The 12050-nt window shown below is 56.1% G+C and overlaps 1 protein-coding gene across 2 annotated transcripts; it reads right to left on the bottom strand.

The window, feature by feature from the left end:
- Positions 1-714: 714 nt before the first annotated feature.
- Positions 715-12050, bottom strand: IFITM10 (interferon induced transmembrane protein 10). Of its 2 annotated transcripts, none has more exons than XM_076343392.1 (3): positions 11938-12050; positions 10489-10903; positions 715-1596 (listed from the first exon to the last, which is right to left on the bottom strand). In XM_076343392.1, exons 1-3 carry the CDS (start codon positions 12048-12050, stop codon positions 1447-1449), a joined length of 678 nt encoding a protein of 225 aa, XP_076199507.1. In that variant the 3' UTR covers positions 715-1446. The 2 variants fall into 2 exon arrangements, with proteins under 2 accessions (XP_076199507.1, XP_076199508.1); XM_076343393.1 differs by having other exon boundaries at positions 11870-11977.

Below are 12050 nucleotides of genomic sequence, written 5' to 3'. Positions count from 1 at the left end.
GAAATGTCCCATGACAGCCTGTCTGCATTCCCCGTCTCTCGCTGCACCTTCACTTTCATGGTGGATGCAAAGGTGGACGCTGTTGCCTCCTCCCGGCTCCATGGCTGGTCTGCAGTAACCAGTCTCCTGTGGCATGAGGTCATCTTACCGCTGGAAAAAGATGAGGCATCTGCGGCAAATGAGATGAGATGAAGGGTCAGAGGGGCCGAAAAGCTGTGTTTTAGTCCCGGTCTTGCCATTCGTTTGTGGTGTTTTCAAGTCAGGGTGTGTTGATTTGCAGCACCACAGGCAGTTGCAGGCAGCTATCGGGAAGGGCTCTGAGCTCCTGCTTCGTTCAGCGGCAAATGCGCGGTGTCTTCGAAATCTGGCTCTTGGTAACGACCCCGGGAAGTGCTGCAGTAGCAGCAGGTTCAGACTGCGGCGATTTATTTCTATTTTCAACGTTGGTCCTACCAGGGGAGGAGGGACCTGCCTGCTCAGCTGCATTTGCTTGCTTGTGATTGATCAACCATCATGGGAGTCGTTGAGGTCTCTGCTCTTAAATCTGCACCCTCTTTTATGGCTGCGTGCGGCCCTGACCTGCAGCAGCATCCCTCACTCCAGCTTTAAATCTCTCCCAAGCAGCCGCTGGCGACATTAGCATTTTCCCTTGCCAGCCTGTAGGGACCAGGAGCCCGGCCCTCCTAAGGAAGGAATTAACCCAGCAGCTTCAGATATCAGAGGTATCTTTATTGACCGTTTACAGAAATACAGTAGCACTCGGTTTAGGGGGCTTAGGTGAGTTCTCCAGAAGGTGCCTTCCTTCTCAGCATTGCCGGGAGATCCTGAGGAGAAACCTGCCCTTTAACGCTTTGGGGTTTCTCTGGAGGATTTGGGGCTCCCTAGCACAAACTTCCTAACACCCACAGCTCTCCAGAGGTTGGGAGTTGTTTGAACCAATGGATAAAACTCAAGAGAGGAAAAGGAAAAGAAACCCCTGTACGCTGGGAGGTGGTGGGGCGCTCTGAACACGTTTGATATGTTGTGAGCCAGCTGTACCATGGTTGCCATCCATCACTGCACACACCTCCCGCTCGGCAGGACCGCACTGCTCCCCAGAGCTCAGCTTTCTGCTGCCAGGCATGCGTCGCTCTCGGCTTTGCATGCTCTTGTCACACGGCTTGTTGGCCATAAAATAAATATTTCTTGGTCTGTTTTTCTCCCTGTACATGTGTAAGAGTGAAACCCTTTCCTACAGCAGTTCACAAACTGTTTGGGGGCAGGAAGGGTATGCTCAGCTGGGCTGATCAACTCATTTAATTTTTCTTTATGTATTTAATTGGCTTTTTTTTTTCCAATCAAGGTGGAGTGTTTTGGTTTTTTTTTTGTGTCCTTGCTACAAGAAACAACTGCAGACACTTCTGGCATAGAGGCATTTTGGCGGCGGCCACTGCTGTTGGCCTCACTCTAGTAGTCAGTGAGGGGGTATCGCAGGAAGATGAAGATAAGTATGATACAGAAGGTGGCAAGGGCTGAGCTCGTGATGTTAAAAAGCCGGGCTGTCTTGGCATCTTCGACTGCTCCATTTAAGTCATTGAGGAGTTTCTTATCCCGGACCTGAGACAAAAAAAAAAAAAAAAAAAAAAATTGGGAGATGTATGAAAAGACATAACTTGTTTCAAGCAACACCCACATTGTAGGGTACCTGTGCAGTGGACGAGGGCTGGGCTATGCCTCTTTGCATTTGAATGCTTGGGGTGCCATAAAACACCCTGAGGTGAGGTTTGCACCCTGGCTCTGCTATGGGTTGAGCTTGTGAAGCCAAGCACTGTGATACCTGTGGGCTGGAAATCCCTGGGAGTGGAGAAGACCTGGAAGAGTGACCCGTTGCTGTTACCAACCAGGCAAACCAAGTCCCCGTGGCCCCTGGAGTGGGGCAGTGCCATTTTGAGCCCAAGGGTGCACAAGGGAACTGAGGTGCTGTAGTGCACCCCATACACGTGGGCACTAAAGCATCCTTCCCACCGTGTTGCAGCCCCCTGGCCCTGCAGTGCTGGGCTTTGGCTTGCCTGGCCCATGAGCCAGAAGGCTGGCTGCAGTTTCAGTGTGCATCCCCTTGCCTCCATCTGCGCTGAGGGGCTGACCGGGCGAAACCTGGCACGGCATCCTACTGCAGCTCCAGGGCTGCGCACGAGCCTCCAGCATATTAAGCAGTCCTGGGTTAATGAGTTCCTTTTGCAGGTCCTATGCGGCTTGTGTAGCGTCTCTGCCACTGGCAGTTTTCAATCCTGACAGAGCGGTCTGCTCTCTTCATTATCCTGCGGGCTGGGACTTTCATGGGCTTGCCTTGGGACAGCTCTGCAGTGGGTAAGGATTGTGCATGTCCATGTCACCGGTTTGCCTCCATCTCCTCCGGGCTGCCAGGCAGTGCATAGCACTGCCAGGCAGTGATGGCACCAGCAGGCAGTGGATGGCACAGCTAGGCAGCGGATGGCACTGAAAGGCAAGTGATGACACTAGCAGGCAGGGATGGCGTTACCAGGCAGCGATGGCACTAGCAGGCAGCAGATGGCACTGCAAGGCAGCAATGTCACTAGCAGGCAGGGATGGCATTACCAGGCAGCAATGGCACAGCCAGGCAGCGCATGGCACTGCAAGGCAGTGATGGCATTGCAAGGCAGCAGATGGCACAGCCAGGCAGCGATGCCACTAGCAGGCAAGAATGGCACTACGAGGCAGTGGATGGCACAGCCAGGCAGTGCATGGCACTACCAGGCAGCAGATGGCATCACCAGGCAGCGAATACCACTAGCAGGGAGTGATGGCACTGCCAGGCATCAATGGCATCGTCAGGCAGCAGATGGCACAGCCAGGCAGCGATGGCACAGCCAGGCAGCACATAGCACATGCAAGCAGCGGATGGCACAGCCAGGCAGCTGATGGCATGGCTGGCCAGCAGCAGCTCTGCAGTTTAAGCCCAGCACATGAGTGGTCAGGCTCCATCCCTTCCTAGCAGGAATGTGTCCCCATCCCCAAACGCCCCGTCAGCTGTCACTCAGCAGACCCAGGCAGCTGGGGCCATGAGGATATGGAACAAAAGGACCAGGAGACTTTACCCCTCTTCCGTTTCCTGTATCCGAGTGGGGTATCTAGGGGCCGGCACGGTGTGGCAGCACCTGCTTTGCTGCCCGCTTTGCAGCCAGAGGGTTGCAGGCCGCGGGGCCGCGTGTCCTTCACAGCTTGCCTTTGCTGCTGGCAGCATGAGCACCATCAAGGTGCTGCTGGCTGAACGCTAGATGTCGGTGGCAGGCTGTGAAAACCAGCCCCAGAGTCCTACCTAGAAATATTAAAAGGTTTTATCGACCAGGAGCTTTCCGAAAAGACTCTGCGATGGATTCAAACCGCATCTTAGTGACTTTTTCTCTCTCCCTCCTGCAGTGCTTACCCATGGGGCTGTCCTGAAAGCCTTCTGTGACTTGCTGGATATGGGGAAGGGTTGTTGAACCTCTTGTTCCCACGGAGCCATGCTAGTTCACGGGACCTCCAAAACCACATCTCAGACCCTCAAGCAATGTCCCCTCCTCCATCAGACCACTGAGGACCTCTCTGCACAAGCACCCCCTGCTCTTCATTAATCCTAGACTGTGGGGAGGGAGGCTGCTGCCGGCATGAGGCCTGCAGGAGCCAGCGCCAGCAGGCACATAAGCAAGAATGAGAGCTCTGTTTTTCTCCTCGTATTAAATCCTGTGGTGCCATGTCCTTGGCCCCTGTTGCACCCCGCTCTCAGGAGCCTGCAACTGGAGCCGGGCCCATCCACCCATCACCTGCTGCCGAGTGCTCGGCAGTCTCTGGGCATCCTTCTGGGAGCAGGGACAGGGGAGAGTCACAAACCACGCATGGCTCTGTGGCATGCTTGGCTGGTGCTCCCAGCAGCGGAGATGACCTCTGGGAAGGCAGCAAGCCAGCAGCCTGGGAGCCTGCACGCCTTTTTGTGTCAGCTGTGTGTCCGGGATGACTTACCTTTGAAATTATTCAGTAGGTTTAGCATCCTCCCGAAACCCCCTGGGCACAGCAGTGCCAGGCAGCAGGCACCTCCTCACCTGCCGGTGAGAAGCGTGGAGGTCCCTGCAGCCAGAGCCCCAGGGGCGCTGGATTTGGGCCAGAAATCCCGCCCGCTGCTCCTGGCAGGGTCTTTGAAGCTCTCACATGCTTTCCTCTTCCCATTGGCGGGGCTGCCGGAGGCAAACCCTGTGCAGAGCAAATGCCTTTTGCCCCTTCCTCTGCTGTAACCCAGCCACGGCTGGGAGAGGTCACTCTCTGCTGCAGGCAAGCCGGTGTTTGCCATCAGTGTTTGACAGGCAGACAGAGGTTTCTCCAGCAGACTGGCGTGGCTGGCACACCAAGCTCTGCAACCCTCCTGCCGCCGAGCAGCTTGCTTTGCCTTTGTGGGGCCAGTGCCTCTTGGTCCCCGGAGCTCTCCCGTGCTCCTCTCCTCCTGCTCCTCCTTTCCCTGGGGTGCCCTGCTGCCCTAATTTCCGTGCCCAGCCCTCTCCCAGTGCTCCCAGCAGCCTCTCCCACCTGACACCAGCTTGCACTCGTGACCGGCGCTTTAGCTCTTTCCCACGGCCCGCTTCAGCAGCGCCTGCCCTTGACTTTCCCATGGTTCTCCCTCTGTCCCTGCTCCAGTCCTGCTGCTCCTCAGCATCTCTAGCAAGGGACGCCTGGGGCTGCCCTCTCCTCTCCCTGCCCCTGTGGTCAGTCCCACCCACCCACTCCTACCAATCTGTGAGGCACACAGAGCTCTGCCCTCATTAACCATCTCTGTCAGCCCCCTGCCCTTTCCCCGCCCTTTCCCTTCCCTTTGCCTTCCTTAGCTCTCCTCCAGCCGCTCAGGCCTTGGTTGCCTGGATCCCTCATCCTCGCTGAGTCCTTGGTCCCCTTCCTCTCCTCCCTTATTATTTCCCCATACACCTATGGCTTCAGTGGTCACCCTCATGCAAATCATCCCTTATTGTCCATTATCATTTATATTGCAACAGAGCCTTTAAGTGCTGGACAAGTGCCAGGGCCCCTGCGGCACACAAGTGCAATGAAAAGGTGTTTCTTCTTCCAAACCACTCGCAGCCCCAGCCTCCCACATCTCTCCAGGATGGCCTCACCTCCTCCCACCTGGCCTTGCACCCCCAGACGCTCACAGATGTCTCCCTTCAATGTCCTGCTGTGGCATCCGAGCCAGCCTCTGGAGGAGGAGCTCTCCTGGAGACCAGATACACGTTTTGGCTCCTTCCCCACTCTGTCCTTAAGGAGATGCCAGTGTCTTTCTCATAGCCCAGCCTCAGCTTTTCCTATTTTCATGCTCCTGTGGCCACCATCACCATAATGTGCTGGCAGCTGGTTGCACGAGCTTCTGGGAGCTCTGGAAGCTGCTTCCTTCCACAGCCAAGGAGGTGAGGCATGGGAGGGACAGGTCCCCAAGATCACAAGGCTGAACCCCCCCAAACCCAAGTGTGGTGTTTCCTTGGTCACAGATTCTTTTCTCATCATCACTTTGACCCTTCTCACCTTGCCTAAAATTATTTGGGGATTTTTGGCCCTGCTTTGCACTGAGATGACTGGTGTGTAAGGACAATTATCCTGCATCTGCTGATTGCGGGGTTTTCCCAGGCACCTCAAAGTGCTGCACGGTGGCCCTTTTGGAGATCCCACCCTGGACAAGGCAAAGCTCATCTCTGGTCTGGCTTGGCAACTTATACATTTCCTTTCCTCTTCCATGCCTGGCCTTCCATGAAACACAGCCCGCTTTTGTGGTTTAACATGCAAACATTCCTCCTCCCCTCTCCCACCAGTGAAAGGCAGTGGTGGCCTTTCCCTCCGTTCCTGCTTGTCTGTCACCTCTCTGCTGCTCACCTTGTCCTCCACCATCTCCAGCTCACCTTGTCCTCCAACACCTCCAGCGTGCCGGTGCCTGAGGGCTCTTTCTGCCTTCCCTCTGACCACCATCTCCTGCCCTTCCTCCCCTTGGGGCTTTGCCTTCAGCTTCCTCTCCAAGCACTCCCCTTGACTCCTACTGTCCCGCTCCTTCCTGGTCCCTTCCCCAGCAGCCACCTCCCCTCTCTCTGCTCTGGGGCTCGGCCCCTCTCGTTTTTAGGAGCAGGGAACTTGCTGTGCAGGTACAAAGTGCTGCCTCAGTTTGCAGGAGGAGACAGTTTGTTGATAACAAGCCTAATGAGGCTGTATTTAAGGCAGCCTGGCTTTTATCATGCAGCCCACAGCTGGTTGTCTGTAAACCCATTTCCGTGCAGAGCTTTGCGTCCCTACACATAAGGAGCTCTGCAGGGGATCCTTGGATTTATTTGCTCTGTGAATTGGTCGAGAGCTCTCCAGCCCGTGTACGTCCACCATGCCAGCACAGGCGTCACGGGGCTGTCACCTCTCTGTTTCACCCACCTCCATAAACCATTGCTCCTCCTAAAAGGCGGGCTGAGAGCCTGCCTGAGCAGTTGGGTGCCATAGCCTCTCTGCTTCTTGGGGTTAATAAATAACTATGGATTTGGCTGGTCTGCTTCCACTCAAAACGGGGAAGGTCAACACAGAACGAGAGGGAAAGGTAAACAGCTGTGCCCAGAGCTGCATGCTAAGGGCCGGGCAGAGAGCGGGCAGGAGAGCTCAGCTGTCCTGGCATGCTATCACACCGCAAATTTCAGTGGCCTCAAGGGGCAGGAAAACTGTGAGCAACCCCGTGGGCTGCTGGTGGGGCTTAAAAAGCCAACGGGGCTTCTTGCCATCTTTGATACTATACAACCACAATGGCATCCGTACTGTGGCTCATGTCAGATCCCACCTCCTGATCTACCGCCTCATGGCATCATGGGTACTGAGAAGGACTTGAGTCACCCCAGCGGTCTCTGGAGATGGACCTCCTAACAACTGAAGTGAGATCTCCTGCCACCAGGCGCTGATGCATCTAATTACCGCTTGGAGCTGGGAAAGAGGAGGGGAGGGAGCTGCCGAATATTGGGCCACGGCATTTGCTCCTGGTGAGAAAACCAACTGAATCCAAAGTGTTGCTGTTGGAGCGTTCCTCGCACCTGTGCTGGGCTGGGCTTAAGGTTACTTTAGGATTTCTAACTTCCCTGGTCCTGCTGTTTATCTCTTCTTCCCCAGCACGAACGTATGCTTCCCCAGCACCTTGCTTGTGCTCTGGGAGGCTGACCTTGAGAAGCCTGAGATGCTAGAAATAACCCCCGGAGGGATACCTGAGTCGGTGCAACTCTGTTGCAGCCCAGCAAGCTCTCTGCTGAGGATCTGGCCTGCTACGGGTGTAAATAAAGACGAGGCGTGCCGTCACACTGTTATTCAGAGCGCTTGGCTGGGGTGTCTGTCACACAGAATACCTGGCTTGGATGTCACAGTCTTTGCTGTCACCTGACTTCATGTGTTTCTTTGAGTAAGAGCATAAATTCTTTGGTGCTGGGGTGGGTTTTTGGCATTTTTTAGTAAGTGGTGGTCACCATGAAATAGCATTTCCCTGCAGAAAGAAATCTAGAAGGCTGCAGCTGGCGTGCAAAAGGGCAGGCAGACATGGAGGTACTGTTTTCCCTGTGGCTGAAACCAATAAAAGTGGGCATGGGGAAGAAGACAGCTTTACGGTAATATTCAAGTGTACCTAAGCATACATCTGGCTTCCAGTGTGGGCATTGTGCTGCTGAAACTGGTGGAAATACTAGGGTGTGCTAAGGTCTGTAATGAAACATCTCATGGACCTGGAGCTTGAAGGAGCTACTGCTTTATTAACAGTATGAATCTGGCAAAAGCAGATGATGTTTATGGCAGGGTATTGAAAATGCTATTTCTGACAATGAAAACGATGATTCCTGAGGTTGCTAGATGTTTCAGATATTTAAAGGAAATGGAAAAACCATAACCTGGGAACCGTTTAATGCCATCAGCGCCCTGAAGGCCCTTCAGCCAGGAAACTTGTGCTCCACTGGCCGAGGGCTCTGCCATCAGAGGTCCCAGAATGGGCTCAGGGAGGGGAAGCTGCTGCTCCCCTCCTCTCCCTCCCATAGCACCTTACTCCGTCTTTGCAGAGCACAGACATCCTACAAAGGCTGGGACTTAAGTTATCTGCTGCTAAATTGTCCTTACATTTAATTGCAGAGGAACAAGAGAAGTCTGTTTAAAGGGACATCTGTCCCCAGGGCATTCCTTGCTTCTGCTTTCTCTGAACTTCTGACTGTAAAAGAGATGAAAACAACAGGCTTCTGGAGAAATGACCCTAACATCCAGCTTGGCCGGGATATTGTGAAGGTCTCTGCAGTAACTGTGAGTGAGGAAGGATCCCATCTTTCTTAACATCCCAGTGGTCTTCCCCAGGACAGACCTTCTGCTACTGCCCCAGCATCCCCGTTGCCTCCCACCACCCACCCGAACAGCAGCCCACAAGGGCATTCGCCATCCCTTCAACCACTTGCTAGCTCTGTTCTGCACCTCTGAGGGACATTTTGTTTCTATTTTCCCTCTGCCACAGAGTCACAGCCACTGGGGAGCTCCAAGACCAGAGCAGAGTTACTTCTACCTGCTCAGCTCCACGACTGTTCAGGTACCACCGTTACATCCGATCAGCTACCGCCTCTGCAGTCAAAAGCCAAGGCTGGTTTTTGACACCCATCTTCTATTTTCCTTTCCCTGATTTAGAACATACTTGCCCATTTGCCTTCCCTTGCCGCCGCTTCTTTTTTTCACACTGGAGTTTATGTCCTCTAGACGTTTGCAGCCAGATGCTGAACCCACACCTCTGCCCCGGCATGAGGCTCCGGCCCCGGGTTACTTCTGGGCTTTGCCCTTCCTTCTACTTCATGTCAAGGATAGTGAAGGGTCCAGCCTTTAAAAACCTTGTAGGTGGCAAACCCTACTCCGTCCTGTCCCCTGGGGATGGGTCAGCCTGGTCCTCAGGCTGTCCTGCCCCCACTGCTGGCTGCAGCCAAGGGACTGCATCTACCCAGATACCCACTGTAGCTACTGCTGTGTCCCTGTGATGTGAAACCCTTTCTTAGCCTGCTGTGACCGTGCCTCTTGCATGGGAAAGACACTGATCGTTAACGGTAAATTCAGATGAGCCAAGACACAAAAAAAGGAGGAAGCCAGTTTCTTCCCTCGCTGGCTAAATGAGTGGGGGTGTTAAGGGACTCCCTCCTCCCCACTCATGTTAGGCTGCCGCTGCCTGGATTTGCCCTTGGGTCAGTCCTGCTTGTGGTGATGCTGCTCAGCCCAAGCATGATTTCAGCTATTAAATGCCTCACCCACGCAGCAGTGAAGCCTGCTGCATGGGTGGCGGATGGGTGCTCATTGCCCATCTCGGGGAAAGGGAAACTGAGGCAGGCACCACGGTGCCAGTGCTGGGCGAGCCCAGGGCACGGGTCTGCGGACTTGACCATGAGCCTTTGTGCCGGAGACCCTGACGGGCTCAGGAGCAGCCTCCTTGCAGTGCTGGGCACTCGCAGTCCAGCTCACGGGATCTGGATGGGGTTAATTGATCTGCTTCTGTGACGAAGCCCATCTGCGCCCTGGCCTTCCTCTAAATGCTGCCTACCAAAACAAATCAGCTAGCTCCTCTGCAGGGCCACCCAGCTGCCCCTGGGCTCTCTGCACAACCATTCAGTTAGTTTTGAGGCTAGCAGGCAGGGAAGGGGAGGGCAGCCCAGGCCCCTCTCTCCCGGCAGCTGCCGAGGGGTTGCCTGTTTGCCGGGCGCCATCCCTGCTGGGCTGCTCTCCCCTGCAGCTACTGGGAGTAACCTAGTCTCAGCCCCTTCGCTGACTGTACTCCATGCCATCGCCCTCTCCATCAACACAGTTCTATTTCCCTCCAGCCCCAACGCTGTGCAAAGCTCCCCTGCACTTTCTTCCCCCTCCTCAGCTACCCGGGGCTTGTTCCCATGATACTGGCAGGTCTCCAGGGCTTGTCTTGGGTTTTATAGAGCTCGGGGACAGAGGTGGAGCTGGCCACCAGCTCTGGTGTTTTAATTAGGGAGAGGGCAAGAAGGAAACAGGCAGGATTGCCCTGCACCTTGGCAGCCTCTCCCACCCGCGACTTGCCAGGCACCGGCTGATCCTGGCCAGTTGCTTCTTATTGCTTCTGCCCGACGATCCGATGCTGCTGGATCCTACCCTGACAAGATCTCTAACCAACAGGATCCTTAAGAAGGGACCGAGCGCCGGGGTGCCTGCAGGCGCAGCACGAGCCGAGCTGGCCCTGCATTGCCTGCCCGTCACCCTGCCGCCACGGTACAGAGGAGCCTCCGAGGGTACCGGAGCAAGTCAAAGCGCCTCTTTCCCACCTGAAGCCACATCCCCGGCTCCAAAATGCACCTTGGCTCTCCTCATCCCCATCCCCAGCAGGTGCAACCTCTCATTTGGGTGGCAAAGATTTGATATACATCAGGCGCGACCTCCAAACACTCCCACCATCTCTGGCCACCCCTCGCCCTGTGCCTCGTGCTCAGTACTCACTTTCAATGAATAGGCCAAGGCGATGAAGCCGAGGCAGCAGAAGTTGAGGTATACAAAGTTGAAAATGGACCAGAGATAGTAGTCGTTCACCTCGGTGGTGTCGGGGTAGATTTCGATGACGGTAGTGGGGTTGGTCATTGTCTTCTTCTCCACTGAGTGCTTGCACGGCACTGCCGGCCGCAGGCTGTCCCCTTTGCAGCTCTTGCTCTCCATGAGATAAACGTCGGAAGAAGGAGACAGGACAGGCGAAGCTTGCCGGAGAGCCGGGGGCTTGGCGATGCAGGCGAAGCAATCCTGCGGGGGGCCCTGGGGGGGTCTTGGGGTCCAGGCCACCCCCTCGAAGGGGCACGGCGGGCCCAGGGGGGGATCCTGTGTCCTCTCCGTGGTGGCTGTCGCGGTGTCACCGCGCTCTGCCCTGGCAAAGCGAAAGCTCCCCCGTCAAAAATGGGAGTGAGGGGATGGAGAGACAGAGTGGGGGGGAGAAGAAAAAGGGACGGAAGGAGCGGAAAAGGGGAGACGTGGGGGGAAGGCAGGAGAGAGAGCGGGACCAGGAGACAGAGGAGAGAGCGGGGAGAGGAGCGAGGGAGTGGGCAGAGGAGAAAGGGAGGAGAGGAGGGCAGGCAGGAGGGGGAGGAGGGAGTACCGCTACGCTCGGGGACCACAAAGCCGCCGCCTCGGCGCGGAGCTGCCGCCGGCCCCGGCCCCGCGGCGGGGGACAGAGGAGCGGAGAGGAGCGGGCAGCAGCGGGCAGCAGCGGGCAGCATCCCTCCCCCTCTTCCTCGTCCCCACCCCTCCCCCCCGCTGTCCGCTGTCCTGCGTGACACGCGCCCGAGTCACGAGTGGGGAAATAAATAAATAAATAAATAAATAAATAAGAAGGAAACAAATAAAAGCAGAAAAAAACATTTGGGAGGAGCCAGGGGGGCTCCGGGGGAGTTGCCAGCTAGCCGCGCTGCAACCCCCCCGCAGCCCTCCCCGCCCGCCGGTCGGTCTGTCCGTCTGTCTGTCGGGGTCTTCTGCTTTCTGTCCCATGCCGGGATGGGAGCGGGTTGCTCGGCTGCGGGGCGGCGGGCGGAGCGGGTCTCCCGGTGCGGCAGAGCAGCCCGGCCCCTCGCCCTCCCTCCCTCCTGGGGGGTTTATTTTTTTGAGGCTTTTTTTTTTTCGCTGAGTCCTCATCTCTGCGGGATTCCAGATGGGATCGCATTTCCCGATCCCTTCCACCTGCCAGCAGGTTCCCCCCACCCTTTTTTGGGGGGAGAATATCGTGGCCGGGGAGGAGGAGGAGGAGAGGGAAGAGGGGATGAAGTCAGAGGATGGGGAAGGGGATGTGGGAAGAGGTTTCCCCCCACCCCAGCTTTGCAAATAGAAGAGACTAGTCCACCTCTGGCTGCCCGTCCGTCCGTCCATCCGTCTCCTCCGAAGGCATCAGGAGGAGCGAGGGATACTCACAAGGAGGGATGCGGGGAGTCGCTGCATATCCGGCTCAGCACTGCCTCCGGCTCGGCTTCCTCGGCGCCGGAGTTGCGGGAGGAGGGGAGGGCGGGGATGGGGGGGGCACCCAT

This window comes from Aptenodytes patagonicus, chromosome 7 (genome assembly GCF_965638725.1).
Source record: "Aptenodytes patagonicus chromosome 7, bAptPat1.pri.cur, whole genome shotgun sequence".
In the NCBI taxonomy this organism is placed as follows: Eukaryota; Metazoa; Chordata; class Aves; order Sphenisciformes; family Spheniscidae; genus Aptenodytes; species Aptenodytes patagonicus.
This window is presented reverse-complemented; position numbering and strand designations above follow the sequence as displayed.